The 27,087-nt window shown below is 61.1% G+C and overlaps 4 protein-coding genes across 4 annotated transcripts; 1 reads left to right on the plus strand and 3 right to left on the minus strand.

Annotated features, from left to right (window-relative positions):
- The first annotated feature begins 1,133 nt into the window (after positions 1-1,133).
- On the plus strand, positions 1,134-6,890 carry LOC136303075 (succinate dehydrogenase cytochrome b560 subunit, mitochondrial-like). Its single transcript, XM_066206687.1, has 6 exons — positions 1,134-1,190; positions 2,166-2,216; positions 2,852-2,953; positions 4,301-4,362; positions 5,365-5,528; positions 6,323-6,890. The coding sequence occupies exons 1-6, from the start codon at positions 1,171-1,173 to the stop codon at positions 6,425-6,427; spliced, it is 504 nt and encodes a 167-aa protein (XP_066062784.1). The 5' UTR covers positions 1,134-1,170; the 3' UTR covers positions 6,428-6,890.
- A 454-nt stretch (positions 6,891-7,344) lies between these two features.
- On the minus strand, positions 7,345-11,319 carry CFAP126 (cilia and flagella associated protein 126). The gene is made up of 5 exons (XM_066206525.1): positions 11,308-11,319; positions 10,520-10,582; positions 9,527-9,604; positions 9,268-9,438; positions 7,345-7,353 (listed from the first exon to the last, which is right to left on the minus strand). Exons 1-5 carry the CDS (start codon positions 11,317-11,319, stop codon positions 7,345-7,347), a joined length of 333 nt encoding a protein of 110 aa, XP_066062622.1.
- Positions 11,320-12,597: 1,278 nt separating this feature from the next.
- LOC136302950 (V-set and immunoglobulin domain-containing protein 8-like) lies at positions 12,598-26,637 on the minus strand. The gene is made up of 8 exons (XM_066206526.1): positions 26,589-26,637; positions 25,491-25,616; positions 24,116-24,291; positions 19,067-19,268; positions 18,035-18,199; positions 15,457-15,579; positions 14,664-14,799; positions 12,598-13,511 (listed from the first exon to the last, which is right to left on the minus strand). The coding sequence occupies exons 1-8, from the start codon at positions 26,635-26,637 to the stop codon at positions 13,346-13,348; spliced, it is 1,143 nt and encodes a 380-aa protein (XP_066062623.1). The 3' UTR covers positions 12,598-13,345.
- On the minus strand, positions 15,603-17,148 carry LOC136302874 (keratin-associated protein 10-4-like). The gene is given in 4 exon segments (XM_066206467.1): positions 15,603-15,617; positions 16,252-16,652; positions 16,655-16,807; positions 17,145-17,148. Coding segments are annotated over 4 exon segments (573 nt in total).
- Positions 26,638-27,087: the final 450 nt, after the last annotated feature.

The raw sequence follows: 27,087 nt of genomic DNA on the forward strand, positions 1-27,087 counted from the left end.
GGATTTGAGGGGGTGAGGATTATTTTGGAGGGGCGGGACGGATTTGGGGGAGTTTGGGCGGATTTGGGGGGAATTTTGTGGGATTTTGGGGGGAATTTGTGGGATTTAGGGGGGATTTAGGGGGGTTCTGGAGAGTTTTGGGGGTTTTTTTTTTGAGGGGGTTGAAGATTTGGGGATATTTTGGGGGATTTTTGGGGGGATTGATAACGGGGACTGATAACGGGGATTGATAATGGGTTTGATAACGGGGACTAATAAAGGGATTGATGACGGGGATTGATAACGGGATCGATAACGGCATCGATAATGGGATTGATAACGGGATTTGATAAGGGGGATTGATAAAGTGATTGATAACGGGTATCGATAACGGGATTGATAGCGGGGTTTGATAACGGGATTGATAACGGGATTGATAACGGGATCGATAACGGCATCGATAACGGCATCGATAATGGGATTGATAACGGGATGGATAACGGGGATTGATAACGGGATTGATAACGGGATCGATAACGGGATTGATAACGGGATCGATAACATGATCGATAACGGGATTGATAACGAGGATTGATAACGGCGATTGATAACGGGATTGATAACGGGATTGAAAGCGGGATCGATAACGGGGATTGATAACGAGGATTGATAACGGGGATTGATAACGGGTTTGATAACGGGGTCTAATAAAGGGATTGATAACGGGATTGATAACGGCGATCGATAACGGGATTGATAACGGGATTGAAAGCGGGATCGATAACGGGGATTGATAACGAGGATTGATAACGGCGATCGGTAACGGGATTGATAAGGGGGCCCGATAACGATATCGATGACACGATCGATACCAGGTTTTGATACCGGATGTCAATCCCGGGGGCTGATAACGGGGATCGATAGCGGGGATCGATAACAGGGATCGATAGCGGGAATCGATCCCGGGGGTCGATAAAGGAGATCGATAACGGGGATGGAGACCCGCGATCAATGCCAGAGTTCGATAACAGGGATCGATATCGCCGATCGCGAACCAGGCCGGCGTAACCGATCGCCGATATCGCCGATCGCGAACCAGGCCGACATAACCGATCGCCGATCGACCTCCCCCCCCGCCGCCGGGGCGGGCCGGAAGTGCGTCACGTCCACTTCCGGCGAGGCGGCTGCAAGATGGCGGCGCTGGCGCTGAGGTGACACCGAGGGCCGGGGACACCGCGGGGACACCGCGGGGACACCGGGGGGACATTGGCGACACCGAGGGGACACCGAGGGGACACCGAGGGGACACCGGGGGGCGGGAGGGCCCGGCCTGAGGCGAATTCCCGGGTCCTGCCCAAAGTTCGGGGCCGGTGTCGCCTCTGCTGTCCCCGTGTCACCTGCCAGGGCCACTGTCACCTCTGTGTCACCTCCCGTGGCCGGTGTCACCGCCGTGTCCCTTGCAAGTCCTCTCCTTGTCCTCTCGTCCCTTCTCCCACCCCGAATCCCAAAATCCCCCAAATCCCCCAAATCCCCAAAATCCCAAATCCCATCCTCGCTCCCCCCCCGGCCCCTTTTTGGGGGATTTGGGACATTTCCTTGGGAATTTTGGGGGATTTGGAACATTTCCTTTGGAATTTTGGGGGATTTGGGACATTTCCTTGGGAATTTTGGGGGGTTTGGGACATTTCCTTGGGAATTTTGGGGGATTTGGGACATTTCCTTGGGAATTTTGGGGGGTTTGGGACATTTCCTTTGGAATTCTGGGGGATTTGGGACATTTCCTTGGGAATTCTGGGGGGTTTGGGACACTCCCGTGGGAATTCTGGGGGGTTTGAACCATTCCCAGGGGGATTTTGGCAATTCCTGCGGGAATTTCGGGAGCATTTGGGACAGTCCTGTGGGAATTCCGGCAGATTCGAGACGTTGCCGTGGGAATTCCAGGGATTTGGGACGTTCCCACCGGAATTCCGGGGATTTGGGATCTTCCTGGGAGAATTCTGGGGGGTTGGGGGGAATTCCTGCAGGAATTCCAGGGATTTGGACCATTCCCAATCCCATTTTCCCCTTTTCTTTTTTTTGTTTCCTTTTTTTCTCATTTTTTCCCGTTTTATCCGTTTTTCCTCCATTTTTAAAATGTTTTCCCCCATTTTTCCTGGTTTTTTTCCCAATTTTTCCCTCTTCCCCAGGGGTTTGGGGCGGCGCTGCCTCCTGGCCCGGCTGGGACCCGGCCTGAACCAGTGAGGGACTGGGATGGACTGGGATGGACTGGGAGGGACTGGGATGGACTGGGATGGGACTGGGATGGGACTGGGATGGACTGGGATGGACTGGGATGGGACTGGGAGGGACTGGGATGGACTGGGGGGGACTGGGGGGGACTGGGATGGCACTGGGGGGGACTGGGATGGGACTGGGGGGACTGGGATGGACTGGGATGGGACTGGGATGGGACTGGGGGGGACTGGGATGGACTGTGGTGGACTGGGATGGGACTGGGATGGACTGGGATGGGACTGGGAGGGACTGGGATGGACTGGGATGGACTGGGATGGACTGGGATGGACTGGGATGGGACTGGGATGGGACTGGGGGGACTGGGATGGACTGGGATGGGACTGGGATGGGACTGGGGGGGACTGGGATGGACTGGGATGGGACTGGGGGGGACTGGGATGGACTGGGATGGACTGGGATGGGTTTTGTTGTTTTCGGTTGGATTTGGGGTGGTTTTGGGTGTGTTTTGGGGTGGTTTTGGGGTGGTTTTGGGGTTTTTGGGGTGGTTTTGGGGTGGTTTTGGGGTTTTTGGGGTGGTTTTGGGGTGGTTTTGGGGTTTTTGGGGTGGTTTTGGGGTCTCAGCCCTCCCTGTGCCCAGGGTGATCCCCATGGGGACCACGGCTCAGGAGGAGATGAGGCAGTTCTGGGCCAGGAACGAGCGCTCGGGGCGGCCCCTGTCCCCGCACGTCAGCATCTACAGGTCAGGGCGCCCCAAGACTCACCTGAATCGCCCCAAAACTCACCTCAGTCACCCCAAAACTGACCTGAATCGCCCCAAACTGACCTGAATCGCCCCAAACTGACCTGAATCGCCCCAAACTCACCTGAATCGCCCCAAAGCTCTCCTGAATCGCCCCAAAACTCACCTGAATCGCCCCAAAACTCACCTGAATCACCCCAAACTGACCTGAATCGCCCCAAACTGACCTGAATCGCCCCAAACTGACCTGAATCGCCCCAAAACTGACCTGAATCGCCCCAAACTGGCCTGAATCGCCCCAAACTCACCTGAATCACCCCAAAACTGACCTGAATCGCCCCAAACTGACCTGAATCGCCCCAAACTGACCTGAATCGCCCCAAAACTGACCTGAATCGCCCCAAACTGACCTGAATCGCCCCAAACTGGCCTGAATCGCCCCAAAACTCACCTGAATCGCCCCAAACTGACCTGGATCGCCCCAAAACTGACCTGAATCGCCCCAAAACTGACCTGAATCGCCCCAAAACTGACCTGAATCGCCCCAAACTGGCCTGAATCGCCCCAAAACTCTCCTGAATCGCCCAAAACTCACCTGAATCACCCAAAACTCACCTGAATCGCCCCAAACTCACCTGGATCGCCCCAAAACTGACCTGAATCGCCCCAAAACTGACCTGAATCGCCCCAAAACTCTCCTGAATCGCCCCAAAACTGACCTGAATCGCCCCAAAACTCTCCCGAATCGCCCCAAAACTCTCCTGAATTGCCCCGAAACAGCCCAAATCCGCCCGAAACTGACCTCAATCGCCCCAAAAATTGACCTCAATTGCCCCAAATCACCTCAAAACTGCCCCAAACCTGCCCAGAATTGCCCCAAAATCAGCTCAAAACTGCCCAAAATCGCCCCAAAATCTGCCCGAAAATGCCCCAAAACTGCCCACAGCACCCCAGAATTGCCCAGATCAGCCCGAAGTTGCCCCAAATCACCCCTCCATCAGCTCAGGAACCCCAAAATTACCCCAAATTACCTCCAAACAGCCCCAAACCAGCCCAACTCACCCCAAAATCAGCTCAGAACGGCCCAAATCACCCCAAAAATCCCCCCAAACCACCCCCAAACCACCCTGGGAACCCCCAAATTCACCCCAGGCCACACCGAAATCTGCCAGAGCCCCCCCAAATTCCCCCCCAGCCCCGTTTTGGGGGGTTTTGGGGTGACCCCGCCCCATTTTGGGGTGACCCCGCCCCATTTTGGGGTGACCCCGCCCCGTTTTGGGGTGACCCCGCCCCATTTTGGGGTGACCCCGCCCCATTTTGGGGTGACCCCGCCCCGTCCCGTTGCAGGTGGTCGCTGCCCATGGCCATGTCCATCACCCACCGCGGGACCGGGGTCGCCCTCAGCCTGGGTGGGTCACACCTGGGGACACACCTGGGGACATGTGGGGACAGCTGGGGACACCTGGGGGACACCTGGGACACCTGGGGGACCTGGGGACACCTGGGGGACAGCTGGGGATACCTGGGACACACCTGGGGACACCTGGGGCACCTGAAGACACACCTGGGAACACCTGGGGACACCTGGGGACACACCTGGGACACACCTGGGCACACCTGGGGACACCTGGGGACACCTGAGGGACACCTGGGGACACCTGGGGACACCTGAGGGACACCTGGGGACACACCTGGAGATACATGGGGACACCTGGGGACACCTGGGGCCACCAGAGGACACACCTGGGAACACCTGGGGACACCTGGGGACACACCTGGGGACATGTGGGGACAGCTGGGGACACCTGGGGGACACCTGGGGACACCTGGGGACATGTGGGGACAGCTGGGGATACCTGGGACACACCTGGGGACACCTGGGGCACCTGGGGACACACCTGGGAACACCTGGGGTCACACCTGGGGATATCTGGAGACACACCTGGGGACACACCTGGGGACATGTGGGGACAGCTGGGGACACCTTGGGGACACCTGGGACACCTGGGGGACCTGGGGACACCTGGGGGACAGCTGGGGATACCTGGGACACACCTGGGAACACCTGGGACACCTGGGACATCTGGGGACACACCTGGGGGCACCTGGGGTCACACCTGGGGATATCTGGGGCACCTGGGGACACACCTGGGGGCACCTGGGGTCACACCTGGGGACATCTGGGGCACCTGGGGACACACCTGGGGGCACCTGGGGTCACACCTGGGGATATCTGGGGACACCTGGGGACCTGTTTTCCTGGTGTCATTCCCAGTTTTCCCGGTGTCATTCCCAGCTTTCCCTGCTGTCATTCCCAGGTGTCATTCCCAGTTTTCCCCGCCGTTCCAGGTGTCATTCCCAGCTTTCCCCGCCGTTCCAGGTGTCATTCCCAGCTTTCCCCGCTGTTGCAGGTGTCTCGGCGTTCTCGGTGGCGGCGCTGCTGCTCCCGGAGCAGTTCCCGCATTACCTGGCGCAGGTGCGGGCGCTGGGCCTGGGCCCCGCCCTGCTCGGCTCCGCCAAGTTCCTGCTGGCCCTGCCCGTGTCCTACCACACCTGGAACGGCGTCCGACACCTGGTGAGAGCCCGGGGGGCCAAAATCCGGGAATTGGCAGCCTGCAGTGGCCCTGGTGACACCTGGGGACACCTGGGGACAGCAGGGACAGGAGGGGACAGCAGGGGACACCTGGGGACAAAGGCAGGGATGGGGAGTAGAGTGGGAATAATGGGCTAATGGGAATAATGGGAATGGGAATTGGAGTGAGGAATGGGAATGGAATGGGAATAATGGGAATGGAGACGGGGAGAGGGAATGGGAATGGGGAGAGTGGGAATGGGATGGGATGGGAATGGGAACGGAATTGGGGTGGAATGGAACGGAACGGGGCAGGACGGGATGGAATGGGAATGGAATGGAATTGGGGTGGAATGGAAGTAGAGTGGACTGGAGTGGGACGGGATGGGATGGGAATGGAATGGGATGGAATGGAAATGGAGTGGACTGGAGTGGAGTGGAGTGGGACGGGATGGGATGGGAATGGAATGGAATTGGGATGGAATGGAAGTAGAGTGAAATGGAGTGGACTGGAGTGGAGTGGAGTGGGACGGGATGGGATGGGAATGGAATGGGATGGAATGGAAATGGAGTGGATTGGAGTGGAGTGGAGTGGGACGGGATGGGATGGGAACGGAGGGTGCAGGGATGGGGCAGGGGAAGCGGGGCAGGAAAAGGGGGCGGGGAAAAGGGGGAAACGAGGAAAGGAGGGGAGAGCTGGGATGGGACCAGGAGGACTGGGATCAACTGGGGCCACACCCCGGGAGCGCAGGGCCTTGGGGACAATCCCCGATGTCCCCTGGGGCGTTTCTCCGCAGGCCTGGGACCTGGGCAAGGGGCTGAAGCTGCCCCAGGTGACGCAGTCGGGGCTGCTGGTGCTGGCCCTGACCCTGCTCTCCTCGGCCTGGCTGGCCTCCCTGTGAGCCGGGATTCCCGGGATTCCCGGGATTCCCGGAATTCCCACCGCTTCGGGGGAAGGTGACACTTCCCCCCTCTCCTAAAAAAACCCCCAAAAAACTCGTGGGATGAGCAGAGCTGCTTCTCCTTCCTCACCCCCCGCCCCGCCAGCGGCGCTCCCCGGTGTCCCCGAGTGTCCCCACGTGTCCCCAAGTGTCCCCAAGGCCGGGACAATGCGGGATTTGTGTCACGAGTGGGATCGGGAACAACGGGGACAAGGAGCTGCATTGAGGCCGCGCCCCCTCCCCCCCCCCCCGCCCCGGGGGCGGGTGACAAGGTGACACCACGGTGACACCACGGTGACACCTCCCCGGGTGATCCCACGGGAATTCCGGCATCGGGATTTGGGGCTGAAAAAACCCCGGGAAAAGGGATTTTCCCGGGTGTTGTCGCCTGTCCCCGATGGAATAAAGCAGCTCGGATCCTCCAGCCGCGTGTCCCGCGCCCGCCGACGGGATTTTCCTTCGGGATTTGGGGGGTTTGCTGCTTCCCACAGGAGCCTGGCATGGAAAAACGTGGGGAAAAAAAAAAAAACCCTGGAATTTGCAGGTTTTGGAGGAGCAGGGATGAGCCTGGGAGGTTTGGGGGACCCTCCTGGAAAAATCCAGGATTTTTTTGGGGAAAAAAATCTTTTCTTGGTCGGGATTTTGGGGTGGCAGGAGGGGGGGTTGGGGGTTTGATTTCATTTCCAATTGGAAAAATATGGAAAAAAACTGGAATTTGTAGGTTTTGGAGGAGCAGGGATGAGCCTGGCAGGTTTGGGAGATTCTCCTGGAAAAATCCAGGATTTTTTTGGGGAAAATCTTCTTCTGGCTGGGATTTTGGGGTAGCAGGGGGGGACTGGGGGGGGGGTGTTTGATCCCATCCCCAATTAATTTCCCAATTAATAACCCTGGAACCAGGGGGGAGGAGGAGGAGGAGGAAGAGGAGACAGCAGCAGAGCCAAACCCTAAATCCCGAATGGATTTGGGCTCATCCCGAGGGTTTCCTGCATTTCCCAGCCTTTATTTCCCCCTTTTTTTGGGGGGGGGACCCTCCTGTGCCCCCCCCCCGAGGGGAGGGAAAGGTGGGATTGGGGGAGGGGGGGGATTGTCCCCAGGGGAGGGGACAGTGACAGCAAAGCCACCTCCAGGGGCTTGGGGGGGACCCCAGAACCGGGGGGATTTTGGGGACAGGATCCCCCACAGCCAGGGTGGCTTTAGGGACAGGGTCTCCCCAAGCCAGGGGGACTTTGGGGACAGGGTCCCCCAGATCTGGGAGGACTTTGGGGACAGGGTCCCACAGATCTGGGGGGACTTTGGGGACAGGACCCCCCAGATCTGGGGGGACTTTGGGGACAGGGTCCCCCAGATCTGGGGGGACTTTGGGGACAGGGTCCCACAGATCTGGGGGGACTTTGGGGACAGGACCCCCCAGATCTGGGGAGACTTTGGGGACAGGACCCCCCGCCGGGGCTGTCCCCAGGGCTTGGGGCCTCAGGGCGGGGGGAGCCCCCGCTGGGCCCCCCCAGATCCTTTCCGGAAGGTTCCGTGTCCCAGGGCTGCTGGAGCTGTGGGGAGGAGGGACACGGGGGTCACGGCGTGTCCCCGGGGTGGGGACCCCGCCAAAGGGGCGGTTTGGGGTCCCCGTGTCCCCCATCCCCATGTCCCCCCTTTATTCCCGTGTCCCCTACCCCTCTGTCCCCAATCCCTGTCTACTTTTGTCCCCCCCCCCCCGTTCCCCCTGTGCCCCCACTGTTCCCCTGTCCCCCCATTGTCCCCCTGTCCCCCATTATCCCTCTGTTCCCCCATATTCCCCTGTCCCAAATCCCCCATCCCCGTGTCCCCATGTCCCCTTTTACCTCCAAATCCCCCATCCCTGTCCCTGTCCCCTATCCCTGTCCCCATGTCCCCGGTGTCCCCTGTCCCGCCTGTTCGGTGCCACCTCCTGCTCCCCACCGCTCCCTGAGCCCCGGGGGTGTCCCCCGAGTGTCCCCAGGGTGTCCCCTCAGTGTCCCTGGAGTGTCCCCATGTGCATTCTGGCTGTGTCCCAGTGTATTCCATGGATGTCCCAGGTGTGTCCCAGGTGTGTCACCTGTCCGGTGACGCAGGTGACGATGCCGTTGCCCGCTCTCCGCAGCTCCCGGGGCTGTCCCTGTGTGTCCCCAGGTGTGTCCCCGTGTCCCCCAGGTGTCCCCCAGGTGTGTCCCAGGTGTGTCACCTGTCCGGTGACGCAGGTGACGATGCCGTTGCCCGCTCTCCGCAGCTCCCGGGGCTGTCCCTGTGTGTCCCCAGGTGTGTCCCCGTGTCCCCCAGGTGTCCCCCAGGTGTGTCCCAGGTGTGTCACCTGTCCGGTGACGCAGGTGACGATGCCGTTGCCTGCTCTCCGCAGCTCCCGGGGCTGTTCCTGTGTGTCCCCAAGTGTGTCCCCGTGTCCCCCAGGTGTGTCACCTGTCCGGTGACGCAGGTGACGATGCCGTTGCCTGCTCTCCGCAGCTCCCGGGGCTGTCCCTGTGTGTCCCCAGGTGTGTCCCCGTGTCCCCCAGGTGTGTCCCAGGTGTGTCCCAGGTGTGTCACCTGTCCGGTGACGCAGGTGACGATGCCGTTGCCCGCTCTCCGCAGCTCCCGGGGCTGTCCCTGTGTGTCCCCAAGTGTGTCCCCGTGTCCCCCAGGTGTGTCCCAGGTGTGTCACCTGTCCGGTGACGCAGGTGACGATGCCGTTGCCTGCTCTCCGCAGCTCCCGGGGCTGTCCCTGTCTGTCCCTGTGTGTCCCCAGGTGTGTCCCCGTGTCCCCCAGGTGTGTCCCAGGTGTGTCCCAGGTGTGTCACCTGTCCGGTGACGCAGGTGACGATGCCGTTGCCCGCTCTCCGCAGCTCCCGGCGCTGTCCCCGGAGCAGCGCGCTGGCGGCGCGGGGCTCGCGGGCGCTCACGTCCACCCAGGCCGGGGGGATCCGGGCCGGCATGTCCCACGTCCCCAGGAATGTCCCCCACGGCGACACCTGCGGGACACCCGCGGCGCTGGGGGCCAGGTGTGCCCCCCGCCAGGTGGGGTGCCCGCCCCCCAAATCCCGTTCTTGGGGGGGTCACCTGGGAGCGGGGCGCGTGCGGCAGGAGGTGCCCGCGGTCGTCGGCGATGAAGGCGGTGGGGGGGCGCGGGGTGGGCAGCTGGGGGGGCGAGGGGGGCGGTCAGGGGGGGCGGGTTTGGGGGGTCCCACGGGGGTCCTGGTGGTCCTGGGGTGGGATTTGGGGGGTCAGGACTGGGCTGGGTGGGGCTGGTGGTTTCAGGAGGGAGTTTGAGGGTCCCGGGAGGGGGTTTGGGGGTCCCGGGAGGGGGTTTGGGGGTCCTGGGGTGGGGTTTGGGGTGGGTCAGGAGTGGGATGGGGGGGTCCTGGTGGTCCCAGGAGGGGGTTGGGGGGAGTCCTAGTGGCCCTGGGGAGGAGTTTGGAGGTCCTGGGAGGAGTTTGGGGATCTTGGGGTGGGGTTTGGGGGGCGTCAGGAGTGGGTTTGGGGGGTCCTGGTGGCCCTGGGGTGGGGTTTCGGGGTCCTGGAATGGGGTTTGGGGTGTCCTGATGGTCCCAGGAGAGGGTTTGGGGGTGCTGGGGTGGGATTTGGGGGGCCAGGACTGGGCTGGGTGGGGCCGGTGGTCTCAGGAGGGAGTTTGAGGGTCCCGGGAGGAGGTTTGGGGGTCCTGGGGTGGGGTTTGGGGTGGCTCAGGAGTGGGATGGGGAGGTCCTGATGGTCCCAGGAGAGGGTTTGGGGGTCCTGGGGTGGGGTTTGGGGGTCCTGGAATGGAGTTTGGGGTGTCCTGATGGTCCCAGGAGAGGGTTTGGGGGTCCTGGGGTAGGATTTGGGGGGTCAGGACTGGGCTGGGTGGGGCTGGTGGTCCCGGGGAGGGGGTTTGGGGGTCCTGGAATGGGGTTTGGGGTGTCCTGATGGTCCCAGGAGAGGGTTTGGGGGTCCTGGGGTGGGGTTTGGGGTGTCCTGATGGTCCCAGGAGGGGGTTTGGGGGTCCTGGGGTGGGGTTTGGGGGGTCCCGGCCCCCCAGCTCGGGGGGGTTTTTTGGGGGGGTCCCGTGGGTACCTTCCGGGGGGGGCGGGGCACGGTCCAGCACTGCATGCGGGGGGGGCTGAAGGCGTCCTCGTACTGGGGGGGGAGGGGAGGGGAGGGGAGGGGAGGGGAGGGCCTGATCAGAGCCGGGACCCCCCCCGAGACCCCCCGAGGCTGCTGAGCCCCTTGTCCCCCCCTTGTCCCCCTTTTCTCCTCCTTTCCCCCCCTTTTTTACCCCCCTTTAATCCCTTTTTACCCCCTTTTTTACACCTTTTCACCCCCGTTTTCCCCCCTTAGAACCTTTTTCCCCCTTTCGTACCCCTTTTTAACCCCCCTTTGTCCCCCCTTTTGCCCCTCTTCCCCCACTCTCCCCTTCCCCCCACTTTGCCTCCATCCCCCCATTTTTTACCCCTTTGTGCCCCGTTTTTTACCCCTTTTTAATCCCCTTTTTACCCCACTTTTACCCCTCTTTTACCTCCCCTTTTTACTTCATTTTTGCCCCCTTTTAATCCCCTTTTTTACCCCCTTTTAACCCTCTTTTTAACCTCCTGTTTTACCCCCTTTGACCCCATCCCCCCCTTTTTTGCCCCTTCTTCCCCCTCTCTCCCTCCTTCCCTTTTCCCCCCGCTTTTTTACCCCACCCCCCCTTTTCTTACCCCTTTTTTAACTCCTTTAACCGCCTTTTTTGCCCCTTTTTGCCCCTTTTTTTCCCCCTCTCTCTGCCCCCCCTTTTCCCCGCCCCGTTTTACCCCCCTTTCTTCCCCCTTTTTCCCATTTTTCCCCGTTTTTCCCCCCTTTTTCCCCCCCGTCCCTTCCCCCACCTGCCCCGCCATGTTTGGTTGCCCGGCAACCGCCGCCAGCGCCCCCTGGCGGCCGCTAACCGGCCCCGGAGGGGGCGGGGCCAAGTGCGTCATTAGCAAAGAACACGCCCCTTTCCGGTGGTCACGCCCTCTTCCGTTGACTCCGCCCCCTCCCGGGCTGGTCCCAGCGCCGGGACAGGGACGGGGACAGGAGAGGATGGGGACAGGAAGGGACAGGGATGGGGACAGGGACAGGGATGGGACAAGGATAGGACAGAGACAGGGACAGGAGGGGACAGGGACAGGAGAGGATGGGGACAGGAGGGGACAGGGACAAGGACAAGGGAGACACGGAGGGACAGTAGAGGACGGGGACAAGAGGGGACGCGAAGGGACAGGGGACTAAGGACAGGAGGGGACAGGGACACGCGTCCCCTGTTCCCCGGCTCAGCCCCGTGTCCCCTGCGGGAGGGGACAGAGGCCACCGCGGGAGGGGACAGAGGCCACCTCCGGCCACCGCGCTCGCTGAGAGGGGCGGGCTGGGGACGCGAGTGTCGCATCCTTGGCTTGGAGTGTCCTGCTCGGTCTGTCACCTCCTGTCCCCTCCGTCCCATCCCTGTCGTCTGTCCCCATCCCTGCCCCGTCTGTCCCCTCCCCTGTCCCCATCCCTGTCCCCTCCCCTGTCCCCCATGTCCCCATCCCACGTCACGCCACTCCCGCTCTCAATTCACTCAATTTTATTCCATTTCCTTTCTTCCGGGTTTTTTTTTTTTTCCTCCTTTTCCTTTTTTTTTTTTTTTTTTTTTTTTTTTTTTTTTTTTTGGTTTGTTTTGTTTTTCGGGATTCGTTTTCCTTTCGGTTCTTTCCAAACCGCAATTCCCGACACTCCCCCCCCCCAAAAAAAAACCCGCCACCCAAACAAACCCCAAAAAAGCCCAAATGTGAGGGCGGGCGGTGACAGCGGGTGACAATAAATACCGCGGGCGGTGGGGCTGGAAAACCGGGAGAGGGTCTGGGAATGGGGGGAAAATTTGGGAATTGGGAGAAATTTGGGAATTGGGGGGAACTGGGAGAGTCTGAAAATCGGGGAAGGGGGGTAAAAAACGGGGCCAAAGCCCAAAATAAAGCAAAAAACCCAAAGTGACAGCGGAGTGGGGGTGGCCGGGAGGGGATTTGGGGGGATTTGGGGGGAATTTTGTGGGATTTCGGGCAGTGGGAGCCGCTCCTCACGTCAATTTTTCGGGCGGGCTGTCGCTGTCGCCGGCACTGCGGTGGCCCCGCGAGGGGACTCCGGAGAGGGAATTTTTGGGGAATTTTGAAGGATTTTGTAGAATTTCGAGCGATTTTGAGGCATTTTGTGGGATTTCGAGGGGTTTTAGAGCGGTGACAGCCGCTCCTGCCGTCGGTTTCACGGGCGGGCTCTCTCTGTCGCTGTCGCTGTCACCTCAGTGTCCCCGCGGGGGGAACTCCGGGAAGGGATTATTTTTTTTTTAATTTTGAAGGATTTTGTAGAATTTCGAGCGATTTTGAGGCATTTTGTGGGATTTCGAGGGGTTTTAGAGCGGTGACAGCCGCTCCTGCCGTCGGTTTCACGGGCGGGCTCTCTCTGTCGCTGTCGCTGTCACTGTCACCTCAGTGTCCCCGCGGGGGGAACTCCGGGAAGGGAATTTTTTTCTTTTTTAATTTTGAAGGATTTTGTAGAATTTCGAGCGATTTTGAGGCATTCTGTGGGATTTCGAGGGGTTTTAGAGCGGTGACAGCCGCTCCTGCCGTCGGTTTCACGGGCGGGCTCTCTCTGTCGCTGTCGCTGTCACCTCAGTGTCCCCGCGGGGGGAACTCCGGGAAGGGATTGTTTTTTTTTTTAATTTTGAAGGATTTTGTAGAATTTCGAGCGATTTTGAGGCATTCTGTGGGATTTCGAGGGGTTTTAGAGCGGTGACAGCCGCTCCTGCCGTCGGTCTCAGGGGCGGGCTCTCTCTGTCGCCGTCGCTGTCGCTGTCGCCGTCCCCAGCCCCGCGGTGCCGCCGCGGGGGGAGGACAGCGGGGGCCGCCCGCGGTGTCACAGCGCGGGGCACGTCACCTGGTGTCGCATGCCGTCGTTGCAGAGCAGGGCGGCGGCGCGCTCGTCGCTGTCGCCGTGCTGGCACTGCATGTAGCTGATGCCGTGCGGAGAGTACGAGTGGTGGGCGCAGGCGGCGCAGGGCCGGGGCATGGTGCCACCCGTGCTGCGGGGACAGCCCGCGACACCGCGTCAGTGCCACCCGCGGGTGTCCCCGGGCCGGGGGGGGGGGTGGGGTGGGGGTTGGGGCTTGGCGGCTTTTGGTGGCCCCCGCGGGCGCCGCCTGTGGTTGGTGACACCCACTGGTGTCCCTCAGTGTCCCTGTGACACCCACCCGTGCCTGGTGACACCCACTGGTGTCCCTCAGTGTCCCTGTGACACCCAGCCGTGCCTGGTGACACCCATTGGTGTCCCTCAGTGCCCGGTGCCACCCACCTGTGCCAGTCACTGGCGCCCAGTAGAGCCCAGTACATCCCAGTAGAGCCCAATGCCAGTCACTGGTGCCCAGTAGAGCCCAGTAGAGCCCAGTAGAGCCCAGTAGAGCCCAATGCCAGTCACTGGTGCCCAGTAGAGCCCAGTACATCCCAGTACAGCCCAGTGCCAGTCACTGGTGCCCAGTAGAGCCCAGTAGAGCCCAGTAGAGCCCAATGCCAGTCACTGGTGCCCAGTAGAGCCCAGTAGAGCCCAGTAGAGCCCAGTACATCCCAGTAGAGCCCAGTAGAGCCCAATGCCAGTCACTGGTGCCCAGTAGAGCCCTGTAGAGCCCAGTACAGCCCAATGCCAGTCACTGGTGCCCAGTAGAGCCCAGTAGAGCCCAGTACATCCCAGTACAGCCCAGTGCCAGTCACTGGTGCCCAGTAGAGCCCAGTAGAGCCCAGTAGAGCCCAATGCCAGTCACTGGTGCCCAGTAGAGCCCAGTAGAGCCCAGTAGAGCCCAGTAGAGCCCAGTAGAGCCCAGTACATCCCAGTACAGCCCAGTACAGCCCAATGCCAGTCACTGGTGCCCAGTAGAGCCCAGGAGAGCCCAATGCCAGTCACTGGTGCCCAGTAGAGCCCAGTAGAGCCCAGTACAGCCCAGTAGAGCCCAATGCCAGTCACTGGTGCCCAGTAGAGCCCAGTAGAGCCCAGTAGAGCCCAATGCCAGTCACTGGTGCCCAGTAGAGCCCAGTACAGCCCCGTACAGCCCAGTGCAGTCCAGTACCAGTTACTGGTGCCCAGTACAGCCCAGTGCCACTCACTGGTGCCCAGTAGAGCCCAGTGGTGCCCAGTACATCCCAGTACAGCCCAGTGACACCCCCCGTGTCCCCGCGGTGCCCACCTGCAGTCGCTGCAGGCCCGCTGGCACTCCTTGCGCTGGTAGCGGGCGATCAGGGCCCAGATGAGCAGCCCCAGGAGGCTGAGGAGGAGGAGGGAGCCCAGGATGGAGCCCACGATGATGCCGGCCTGGCGCCCGCCTGCCGCGGGGACACAGCCTGTCACCGCCGGCCTCCGCCGGCTGCCAGGGACACCCAGCGCCGCCCAGAGCCGCCCAGTGCCACCCCAGTGCCACCCCAGTGCCACCCCGAGCCGCCCAGAGCCAGCCCGGTGCCACCCCAGTGCCACCCCAGTGCCACCCCGAGCCGCCCAGAGCCAGCCCGGTGCCAGCCTGGACGCCAGGGACAGCCCGGTGACACCCAGAGCCAGCCCTGGTGCCACACAGTGACACCCTTGGGCCACCTCGGCACCTGAGACATCCCGGTGCCACCCTGTGTCGCCCCCAGTGTCCCCAGTGCCCCCAGTGTCCCCAGTGTCACTCACGGGGTCCCGGGTTCAGGTTGAGCTGGCACACCCCGTGTCCCCAGTGTCCCCCCAGTGTCCCCAGTGTCCCTAATGTCACTCACGGGGTCCCGGGCTCAGGTTCAGCTGGCACACCCCGTGTCCCCAGTGTCCCCCCAGTGTCCCCAGTGTCACTCACGGGGTCCCGGGCTCAGGTTGAGCTGGCACACCCCGTGTCCCCAGTGTCCCCCCAGTGTCCCCAGTGTCACTCACGGGGTCCCGGGCTCAGGTTGAGCTGGCACACCCCGTGTCCCCAGTGTCCCCCCAGTGTCCCCAGTGTCCCCAGTGTCACTCACGGGGTCCCGGGCTCAGGTTCAGCTGGCACACCGAGTAGCCCACGCGGTTGGTGACACGGCACTGGTAGGTGCCAGCGTGTGCCGCCGTCAGGCTGCGGATCAGGAGGTCACCCGGAGCACGGCCTGCGGGGGACAGGGTGGCACTGTCACCTCGGGGCCACCTGAGCCACGCCGAGAGGGTGTGTGGGGACACGGGGACACCGGGACACACAGGGACAGGGACACACAGGGACAGGGACACACATGGACACACAGGGACAGGGACACACAGGGACACACAGGGACATGGACACACAGGGACATACAGGGACACACAGGGACACACAGGGACATGGACACACAGGGACAGGGACACACAGGGACACACAGGGACATGGACACACAGGGTCACACAGGGACAGGGACATACAGGGACACACAGGGACACACAGGGACACACAGGGACAGGGACACACAGGGTCAGGGACACACAGGGACACACAGGGACAGGGACACACAGGGTCAGGAACACACATGGACACACAGGGACAGGGACACAGGGACATACAGGGACAGGGACACACAGGAACACACATGGACACACAGGGATATGGACACACAGGGACATGGACACACAGGGACAGGGACACAAAGGGACAAGGACACACAGGGAGACACAGGGACACACAGGGACATGGACACACAGGGACAAGGACACACAGGGACAGGGACACACAGGGACATGGACACACAGGGACATGGACGCACAGGGACATGGACACACAGGGACATACAGGGACACACAGGGACAGGGACACACAGGGACAGGGACACACAGGGACATGGACATACAGGGACAGGGACACACATGGACACACAGGGACATGGACACACAGGGACAGGGACACACAGGGAGACACAGGGACACACAGGGACAGGGAGACACAGGGACACAGGGACATGGACACACAGGGACATGGACACACAGGGACACACAGGGACACACAGAGACATGGATGCATGGACACTGGGACACGGACACACAGACACGAGTGACAGGGACATGGACACAGGGACATGGACACGGACACAGGGACACGGACACACAGACACGGACACACAGACACGGACACACAGACACGGGTGACAGGGATATGGACACATGGACACACAGACATGGACACACGGACACACACAGACACGGATGCATGGACACAGGGACATGGACACATGGACACGGATGCAGGGTCATGGATGCACAGACACGGACACACGGACACACAGATATGGACACAGACACAGGAGGCACACGGACATGGACAGACAGACACGGGCAGACGGACACAGGTGACAGGGATATGGGCACATGGACCTGGACACACAGGGACACACGGACATGGACACACAGGCACGGACATGGGTGACAGGGACATGGAGGCAGACACGGACACACGGACATGGACACACGGACATGGACACAGGGACACAGGGACATGGATACAGGGACACACGGACATGGACACACAGACACGGACACACAGACACGGACACAGGGACATGGACACATGGACACGGGTGACAGGGACATGGACACAGACATGGACACACAGACACGGACACACGGACATGGACACACAGGCACAGACATGGACATGGGTGACAGGGACATGGAGACAGACACGGACACACGGACATGGACACACAGGTACACATGGGCACAGGGACACACGGACATGGACACACGGACACGGACACATGGACATGGACACAGGGACACACGTACACGGACACACGGACACACGGACATGGACACATGGACATGGACACATGGACACAGGGACACACAGACACGGACACACGGACATGGACACATGGACATGGACACACGGACACACGGACATGGACATGGACACATGGACACAGGGACACACAGACACGGACACACGGACACGGACACACGGATATGGACACACGGACATGGAAACACGGACACGGACACACGGACAAGGACACACGGACATGGACACATGGACACAGGTGACAGGGACATGGACACACAGACACGGACACATGGACATGGACACACAGGGACACATGGACACAGGGACACACGGACCCCCCTCCCTGCCACGCGCACCCCCGGCCAGGGAACCCCCCCGAGCCCCCCAAAATCCCCTGACCCACCTTCCAGGGTGCCCAAGGGCACAGACCCCCCTAAAACCCCCAGAACTCCCCCTGGGAAGGGGGGTGGTCTCACCAACCCTACAGGGTCCCCGAGGGCAAGGACCCCCCTAAAACCCTTCTGGACCCCCTAAAACCCCCCTAAATCCCCTCTGAGCCCCCCCAAACCCTCCTGGACGCCCCCAAACCCCCCGTGACCCACCTTGCAGGGTCCCCGAGGGCAGAGACCCCTCCCCAAACCCCCCCTGGACCCCCCAGCCCCCCCGTGACCCACCTTGCAGGGTCCCCGAGGGCAGAGACCCCTCCCCAAACCCCCCCTGGACCCCCCAAACCCCCCGTGACCCACCTTGCAGGGTCCCCGAGGGCAGAGACCCCTCCCCAAACCCCCCCTGGACCCCCCAGCCCCCCCGTGACCCACCTTGCAGGGTCCCCGAGGGCAGGCGGCCCCCCCCGTAGCCCTCGGCCAGCTTGGCCCACTGGTAGGAGAGGGGCGCGGTGCCCCCCCGGCTGAAGCAGCGCAGCAGCACCGAGCCCCCCTCGAGCAGCTCCCCCTCGCTCCAGCACTGCGGCGCCGCCGGCTTCTCTGCTGGGACACGGGGGACGCGTCAGGGACACCGGGGACACGGCGGGGACAGCGATGGGGACACCGGGGACAGCGTCAGGGACAGCGGGGACACGGCAGGGACAGCGGGGACACCGGCGACACCCGCGGGGACACCGGGGACAGGGGGGACACCGTCAGGGACAACGGGACAGCGGCAGGGACAACCGAGGGGACAGGGACACGCAGGAGGGGGACGGGGACACTGTTATGGAGAGCCGAGGGGACAAGGGACAGGGAGGGGACAGCCGGGAAGGGGACAGGGGACACCGCCAGGGACAGTCGAGGGGAATCAAAGGGGTCACACGGCACAGGGGACAGCCAGGAGGGGACAGGGGACACTGTCAGGGCCACCAGGGGACACAGGAGGGGGACAAGGGACGCGGTCAGAGCCACATCGGGGTCACCAGGAGCCACCCAGGAGAGGGGACACCTGGGAGTGGGGGAACAGGAGTCACCTGGGGCGGGGGGACACGGGACACTGTCAGGGCCACCTGGAGGGGGGACAGGGGACATTGTCAGGGCCACCGGGGGCCACGTGAGAGAGGGGCACAGGTGACACCGCCAGTGCCAGTGGGGGCTACATGAGAGGGGCACAGGTGACACTTTTAGGGCCACCAAGAGCCACATGAGAGGGGCACAGGTGACACTTTTAGGGCCACCAAGAGCCACATGAGAGGGGCACAGGTGACACTTTTAGGGCCACCAAGGGTCACATGAGAAGGGCACAGGTGACACCGCCACTGCCCCCAGAAGACTGAACACGACCACACCAAACCAACGCCACCTCGGCACGGGGCGGGGAGGGGACAGGTGACACCGGGCCCCCACCGGGGGAAGTGTCCTCACCTTGCACGGTGACGATGACCTCGTGCACGGCCACCGTGTTCTTCTTGACGCGGCACTGGTAGGTGCCGGTGTCGCTCTCCTGCAGGTCGGCCAGGCGGATGGAGGCGTCGCGCTGCCCCGGGTCCGTCTGCACGAAGGCCACGCGGTCCTGCAGCCCCGAGCCGCTGCCGTAGTTCACGTGGTGGTCCTGGTAGGACAGGAACTGGGGACACGCGCGGGGACGTCAGGGCGGCCTTGGGGACGCCGGGCGGGGCGGGGGTGGGGTTGGGTTGGATTTGGTTTGGTTGAGTTAGGATTAGGGGTTGGCTTTGGTTTGGGTTGGGTTCGGATTGGTTTGGGTTTGGATTTGGTTAAGTTAGGATTAGGGGTTGGGTTGGGTTGGATTTGGTTGAGTTAGGATTAGGGTTTGTGTTTGGGTTTGGATTGGTTTGGGTTTGGATTTGGTTAAGTTAGGATTAGGGGTTGGGTTGGATTTGGTTGAGTTAGGATTAGGGTTTGGGTTTGGGTTTGGATTGGTTTGGGTTTGGATTTGGTTGAGTTAGGATTAGGGGTTGGGTTAGGTTTGGGTTTGGTTTGGGTTGGATTTGGTTGAGTTAGGAATAGGGTTTGGGTTTGGTTTGGGTTGGTTTGGTGTTGGGGTTGGATTGGTTTGGGTTTGGATTTGGTTGAGTTAGGATTAGGGTTTGGGTTTGGTTTGGGTTGGTTTGGTGTTGGGGTTGGATTGGTTTGGGTTTGGATTTGGTTGAGTTAGGATTAGGGGTTGGGTTGGGTTGGATTTGGTTGAGTTAGGATTAGGGTTTGTGTTTGGGTTTGGATTGGTTTGGGTTTGGATTTGGTTAAGTTAGGATTAGGGGTTGGGTTGGGTTGGATTTGGTTGAGTTAGGATTAGGGTTTGTGTTTGGGTTTGGTTGGTTTGGGTTTGGATTTGGTTAAGTTAGGATTAGGGGTTGGGTTAGGTTTGGGTTTGGATTGGTTTGGGTTGGGGTTGGATTGGTTTGGGTTTGGATTTGGTTAAGTTAGGATTAGGGGTTGGGTTGAGTTGGGTTTGGTTAAGTTAGGATTAGGGTTTGGTTTGAGTTGGGTTTGGGTTTGGTTTGGGTTGGATTTGGTTGAGTTAGAATTGGGGTTTAGGTTTGGCTTGGTTTGGGTTGGGTTGGTTTTGGTTTGGATTTGGTTAAATCAGGATTGGGGTTTGGGTTTGTCTTGGTTTGGGTTGGATTGGTTTGGATTTGGTTGAGTTAGGATTAGGGTTTGGTTTGGTTTGGGTTTGGTTTGGTGCTGGTTTGGGTTTGAGTTGGGTTTGGGTTGGGTTGGTTTGGGTTGGGGTTGGATTGGTTTGGGTTTGGATTTGGTTAAGTTAGGATTAGGGGTTGGGTTGGTTTGGATTTGGTTGAGTTAGGATTAGGGTTTGGGTTGGGTTGGGTTTGGTTTGGTTTGGATTTGGTTAAGTCAGGATTGGGGTTTGGGTTTGTCTTGGTTTGGGTTGGATTGGTTTGGATTTGGTTGAGTTAGGATTAGGGTTTGGTTTGGGTTTGGTTTGGTTTGGTGTTGGTTTGGGTTTGAGTTGGGTTTGGGTTGGGTTGGTTTCGGTTTGGTTTTGGTTTGGGTTGGTTACGTTAGGGTATGTTTCTGGTTTTGGTTTTGTGTTTGATTGGGTTGCATTTGGGTTAGGGTTGGGGTTTGGGTTGGGGTTGGGTTAGGATTACAGTCGGGTTTGGGTTAGGGTTGAGTCTTCGGTTGAGGGTTGGGTTTAGGTTGGAGTTTGGGTTGGGTTTAGGTTGGGTTTAGGTTGTGTTAGGATTAGAGTTTGGGTTGGGTGGGGTTGGGGATGGGGTTAGGCTTGGGTTTGGTTTGGGTTTGGGTTGGGTTTGCCGTAGGGTTTGAGTTAAGTTTGGTTGAGTTGGGTTAGGGCTGGGTGGGGTTGGGGATGTGGTTTAGGTGGATTAGGGTTTAGTTTGGTTTGGTTGGGGTCAGAGTTTGGGTTGGGTTAGGATCTGCATGTGGGTTAGGTTAGTATTAGGATGTGGGTTTGGTTTGGGTTAGGATTCGGATGTGGGTTGGGTTTGGTTTGAGTTAAGGTTGTTGGGGTTGGGTTAGGATTGGTTGGGGATGTGCTTAGGGCAGCTTTCTCATTTAGGGTTTGGGTTGGGATTAGCGTTAGAGTTTGGCTTGGCTTTAGGTTAAGGTTAAGGTTCCTTGGGTTGAGTTAGTGTTGGTTGGGGTTAGGCTCAGGGCAGGGTTTTGGTAGGGTTTGTTTTGTGTTGAGTTAGGGTTAAGGTTAGGCTTGGGTTTAGGTTGGGTTAACATTGGTTGGATCGGGTTAGGGCAGGTTTTGGGTTAGTTTGGTTTGGGTTAGGATTAGGGTTTGGGTTGGGTTAAGGTTGGTTGGGGATGTGGTTGGGGTAGTTCTTGGTTTTGTTTGGCTTAGGATTTGGGTCTGGTTTAGTTTAGGGTTAAGGTTAGTTATGGTTTGGATTAAGGTTGGGGTCGGGTTGGTTGAGTTGGAGTTTGGCTTGGGTTGGGTTAGAATTAGGGTTTGGTTTAAGTTGGGGTTGGGTTAAGGTTGCTTGGGTTGGGTTAAGGGTGGGTTTTGGGGTTACAGTTTGGTTTGGGTTGGGTTGCAGTTAGGGTTAAGGTCAGTTTAAGGCTGGCTTTGGGTTCACATCCAGGTGTTTTGCGTTGTGCTCTGGCTCAGTGGGGTTTCTCAGGTTGAGTGTTTGCCTCTTCCTGCCTGTCCCTGCTCCTTCCCTGCCTCTGCCTGTCTGGCCTTCCCTGTCCTGTCTGTCCTGGCACTTCCCTGCCCTCCTCGTCCCTCTCTGTCCCTGTCTGGTCCCTTCCTGTCCCTTCTGTCCCTGCCTGCTCCTTCCTTTCTCTGCCTGTCCCTGTTTTCCCCTGCCTGTCCTTGTTTTTTTTTCCCTGCCTGGACCTGTCCTGCTTGTCCCCCCCTTTTTTTTTCCCCTGCCTGTCCCAGTTTTTCCCTGCCTGTCCCAGTTTTCCCCCTGCCTGGACCTGTCTGTACCTGTCCTGCCTGTCCCAGTTTTTCCCTGCCTGTCCCAGTTTTCCCCCTGCCTGGACCTGCCTGTACCTGTCCTGCCTGTCCCAGTTTTTCCCTGCTTGTCCCTGTTTATTTCCCCTGCCTGTACCTGCCTGTACCTGTTCTGCCTGTCCCAGTTTTCCCCCTGCCTGGACCTGTCTGTACCTGTCCTGCCTGTCCCAGTTTTTCCCTGCCTGTCCCTGTTTTTCCCTGCCTGTCCCTGTTTATTTCCCCTGCCTGTACCTGCCTGTACCTGTTCTGCCTGTCGCTGCCTCCTCGGCTGGGCTCCATCCCCGCCCAGCCCAGCCCAGCTTTGTCCTTCCCAGCCTGGCACTCCCAGACGCTGCCAGACCTTCCCTGTCCCTGTTTTTCCCTGCCTGTCCTTGTCCCTGCCTGTCCCAGCCTGGCACTCCCAGACGCTGCCTGTCCCCACCTGTCCCTCTGCCTTGGCCGGTCTTGCCCTGCCCTGCCTGTCCCTGCCCTTCCACACCTTCCCTGTCCTGTTGTCCTGCCTGTCCCAACCTGTCCAGCCTGCTCACCTGGGCTCCATCCCATCCCATCCCAAATCCCAAATCCCAAATCCCAAATCCCAGCCTGTCCTGCTTCATCCCTCCACACCCTGCCTGGTCCTTCCCTGTCCTGTCTGTCCTGCCTGTCCCTTTCCTGCCCAACCTTTCCAGACCCTGTCTGGTCATTCCTGCCCTTCCCGACCTTCCCTGTTCTGCCTGTCCTGCTTGTCCCTGCTCATCCGTCCCATCCCTGCATTTCCACACTCTGCCTGGTCCTTCCCTGCTTTTCCAGATCTTCCCTGTCCCTGCCTGCTCACCTGGGTTCCATCTGATCCCAGCCCATCCCACCTTGTCCTGCCTGTCCTTGCCTGTCCTACCGGGCTTCCAAACCCTGCCTGTCCTGCCAGGTCTTTCTCTGTCCTTCCAAGCCTTTCCTGCCCTGCCAGACCTTCCCTGCCCTGCCTGTCCTGTTTAATCCTTCCTATCCCAGCACTTCCAGACCCTGCCTGTCCCTTCCCTGTCCTTCCTGTCCCTGTCTGCCCTGCTTCATCCCTCCCATCCCAGCATTTCCAAACCCCGCCTGTCCCTTCCCTGCTCTTCCCGACCTTCCCTGTCCCTTCCTGTCCTGCCGGGCTTCCAAACCCTGCTTGTCCTACCAGGTCTTTCTCTGTCCTTCCAGACCTTTCCTGCCCTTCCCAGCCTTCCCTTCCCTGCCTGCCCTCTCTGTCCTGCTTCATCCTTCCCATCCCAGCACTTCCAGACCCTGCCTGTCCCTTCCCTGTCCCTTTCCTCTCCTGCCTGTCCCTTCCCTGTCCTGCCTGTCCCTTCCCTGTCCTGCCTGTCCCTTCCCTCTCCTGCCTGTCCCTTCCCTGTCCCTTTCCTCTCCTGCCTGTCCCTTTCCTCTCCTGCCTGTCCCTTCCCTGTCCTGCCTGTCCCTTCCCTGACCCTTCCCTGTCCTGCCTGTCCCTTCCCTGTCCTGCCTGTCCCTTCCCTGTCCTGCCTGTCCCTTCCCTGTCCCTTTCCTGCCCAGCATTTCCAGACCCTGCCTGTCCCTTCCCTGTCCCTTCCCTGTCCTGCCTGACCCTTCCCTGTCCTGCCTGTCCCTTCCCTGTCCTGCCTGTCCCTTCCCTGTCCCTTCCCTGTCCTGCCTGTCCCTTCCCTGTCCTGCCTGTCCCTTCCCTGTCCTGCCTGACCCTTCCCTGTCCTGCCTGTCCCTTCCCTGTCCTGCCTGTCCCTTCCCTGACCCTTCCCTGTCCTGCCTGTCCCTTCCCTGTCCTGCCTGACCCTTCCCTGTCCTGCCTGTCCCTTCCCTGTCCCTTTCCTGCCCGGCATTTCCAGACCCTGCCGGTCCTTCTCTGTCCTTCCAGACCTTTCCTACCCTGCCGCACCTTCCCTGTCCTATCTGTCCCTGCCTGTCCTGTCCTGTCTGTCCCTGCCTGTCCCCCCCGTCCCCGCCGAGCCCCCCCAAGCCCCCCGACCCCTCCCCGGCGTGCCCGATGCCCTCACCACATTCTCGGGGCCGGGTCTCTCGGGCTGGATCTGGATCCACTCGATCCCCACGCCCTGGGGTCCGTTGTCCTCAGGCTCCAGGACGTAGGGACAGCCCAGCTTGACCGAGTCGCCCTTGGCCAGGTACAGAACCTCCCGGCCCTTGCCGTTGATCCTGACGGCCACCAGGAGAGCTGGGGACACAGCGGGACTGTCACCGCACCGAACGGGAGTGTCGCCACACGAAATGGGAGTGTCACCCCCCGAAAGGGGACTGACACCCTCCGAAATGGGACTGTCACCCCCCGAAAGGGGACTGACACCCTCCGAAATGGGACTGTCACCCCCCAAAACGGGAGTGTCACCCATCAAAATGCCACTGTCAGCCCCTGAAATGGCACCCAGAGCGCCCCCGAAATGGCACTGCCACCCCCCGGAACGGCGCTGTCACCCCCCAAAATGACACCCAGAGCCCCCTCGGCCCCACAGCTGCAGCTCCTGACCCAGGGATGGGGCACAGAGAGCCCCAAACCTGTGCCTGACACACCTTGAACCCCACACCTGCAGCACAGGGACCACTGAACCCCAAACGTGTGACCTGACACACCTTGAACCCCACACCTGCAGCACAGGGACCACTGAACCCCAAACGTGTGACCTGACACACCTTGAACCCCACACCTGCAGCACAGGGACCACTGAACCCCAAATCTGTGCCTGACACACCTTGAACCCCACACCTGCAGCACAGGGACCACTGAACCCCAAATCTGTGCCTGACACACCTTGAACCCCACACCTGCAGCACAGGGACCACTGAACCCCAAATCTGTGCCTGACACACCTTGAACCCCACACCTGCAGCACAGGGACCACTGAACCCCAAACCTGTGACCTGACACACCTTGAACCCCACACCTGCAGCACAGGGACCACTGAACCCCAAATCTGTGACCTGACACACCTTGAACCCCACACCTGCAGCACAGGGACCACTGAACCCCAAATCTGTGACCTGACACACCTTGAACCCCACACCTGCAGCACAGGGACCACTGAACCCCAAACCTGTGACCTGACACACCTTGAACCCCACACCTGCAGCACAGGGACCCACTGAACCCCAAACCTGTGACCTGACACACCTTGAACCCCACACCTGCATTTCCCCACCTGCAGAGTGCAGGGTCCCCAAATTCGTGTCCCCACACACCTGGTAGCACCCCCTGACCCCACACCTGGCAGCACCTCATCAGTGGGGGACAGGGACCTACGGCACCCCAAACCTGTGCCCTGACACACCTGGAACCCCACACCTGCAGTCCCCCAAATTGTGGGGAGCAGGGACAGGGAACAGGGATCCATCACACCCCAAATCTGTGTCCCGACACACCTGGAACTCCACACCTGGCACCCTCTGGAGTCCAGGGACAGGGTAGGGACTCAGGGCATCCCAAACCTGTGCCCCGAGATCCCCTGACCCCACACCTGCAGCTCCCCAGCCGTGGGGCACAAGAACCTATCGCACCCCAAACCTGTGCCCCGACACACCTGCGGCCACAAACACCCCACACCTGCAGCCCCAAACACTCCACACCTGCAGCCCCAAACACCCCACACCTGTAACCCCACACCCGGGGGTCACATCTCCCACATCGGGCGCCCGCGGGGATGTCCCGGTCCCCTGGGTGCTGTCACCCCCTGACACCCGCAGTGACACGGGGACACACGGGGCTCGGTGCCACCTGCCCTGTCCCCCGGGTGCTGTCACCCCCTGCCAGCCGCGGTGACACGGGGACACACGGGGCTCGGTGCCACCTGCCCTGTCCCCTGGGTGCTGTCACCCCCTGCCAGGCGCGGTGACACGGGGACACACGGGGCTCGGTGCCACCTGCCCTGTCCCCTGGGTGCTGTCACCCCCTGCCAGGCGCGGTGACACGGGGACACACGGGGCTCGGTGCCACCTGCCCTGTCCCCTGGGTGCTGTCACCCCCTGCCAGGCGCGGTGACACGGGGACACACGGGGCTCGGTGCCACCTGTCCTGTCCCCCGGGTGCTGTCACCCCCTGCCAGCCGCGGTGACACGGGGACACACGGGGCTTGGTGCCACCTGCCCTGTCCCCCGGGTGCTGTCACCCCCCGCCAGCGGCGGTGACACACGGGGCTCGGTGCCCCCTGCCCTGTCCCCTGGGTGCTGTCACCCCCTGACACCCGCGGTGACACGGGGACACACGGGGCAGCGGCGGTGACACGGGGACACACGGGGCTCGGTGCCACCTGTCCCGTCCCCCGGGTGCTGTCACCCCCCGCCAGCGGCGGTGACACACGGGGCTCGGTGCCACCTGTCCTGTCCCCCGGGTGCTGTCACCCCCCGCCAGCCGCGGTGACACACGGGGCTCGGTGCCACCTGCCCCGCAGGTGTGTCAGTGACGCCCGGAGCATCCCCGGGCTCCCTCGGGCAGCCGCCATCGCGGGGTCCCTCCCGCCCTACCTGGCAGGATCCCGAGGAGCAGGAGCAGGCTGGCGCCGTGCCCTGCCATGGCCGAGGAGGAGGAGGAGGACGCTGAAGGCTCCGAGGCTCCGAGGGCAGCCGGCCCGTGCGGGGCCCTTTTAGGCGCTGGGCCGGGGCCGCTCCTCCCCGTGGGGAGGATTCCTGCGGGATGAGTGAGTGGCTCCGAGCTGTGCGTGGCTGCCGCCCTGCTCCGCTCGTACCCCCTAATTAATCCGGCAGCGCCCGGCCCGCCGGACCCCGGCCGGCCACCGCGGGGACACGGCGGGGACAGCCCGAGCGCGGATGGGGATGGACGCGGGGACAAAGCCGGCGGTGGCCGGAGGTGGCAGCTGGGCCCCGGGGGGGGTTCCGGGCGCGGAGCCCACCCCCCCGGACCGGCCCCTCGGCTGGCGGCCACCGGGGCCAGGTGGCACCGTGGGGACAGGGACACCCGCCGAGCCCACGGGGCACTGCGGGGGGACGTGGGACAGGGACACGG

Source organism: Chamaea fasciata, unplaced genomic scaffold (genome assembly GCF_029207755.1).
Source record: "Chamaea fasciata isolate MVZ Bird 193981 ecotype frontalis unplaced genomic scaffold, bChaFas1.0.hap1 SCAF_31, whole genome shotgun sequence".
NCBI lineage: Eukaryota > Metazoa > Chordata > Aves > Passeriformes > Sylviidae > Chamaea > Chamaea fasciata.

Coding starts and splice junctions, on each gene's coding strand:
- LOC136303075 (XM_066206687.1), top strand. CDS start 1,171: ATGGCGGCGCTGGCGCTGAG. Junction 2,954..4,300: donor CCGCACGTCAGCATCTACAG/GTCAGGGCGCCC, acceptor GTCCCGTTGCAG/GTGGTCGCTGCCCATGGCCA. Junction 5,529..6,322: donor GGAACGGCGTCCGACACCTG/GTGAGAGCCCGG, acceptor GTTTCTCCGCAG/GCCTGGGACCTGGGCAAGGG.
- CFAP126 (XM_066206525.1), bottom strand. Junction 9,605..10,519: donor TGCCCCGCCCCCCCCGGAAG/GTACCCACGGGA, acceptor TCGCCCCCCCAG/CTGCCCACCCCGCGCCCCCC. Junction 9,439..9,526: donor CGCACGCGCCCCGCTCCCAG/GTGACCCCCCCA, acceptor GGTGTCCCGCAG/GTGTCGCCGTGGGGGACATT.
- LOC136302950 (XM_066206526.1), bottom strand. CDS start 26,637: ATGGCAGGGCACGGCGCCAGCCTGCTCCTGCTCCTCGGGATCCTGCCA. Junction 15,580..18,034: donor GCCCTCGGGGACCCTGCAAG/GTGGGTCACGGG, acceptor TGTCCCCCGCAG/GCCGTGCTCCGGGTGACCTC. Junction 13,512..14,663: donor CGGGCCTGCAGCGACTGCAG/GTGGGCACCGCG, acceptor CTGTCCCCGCAG/CACGGGTGGCACCATGCCCC.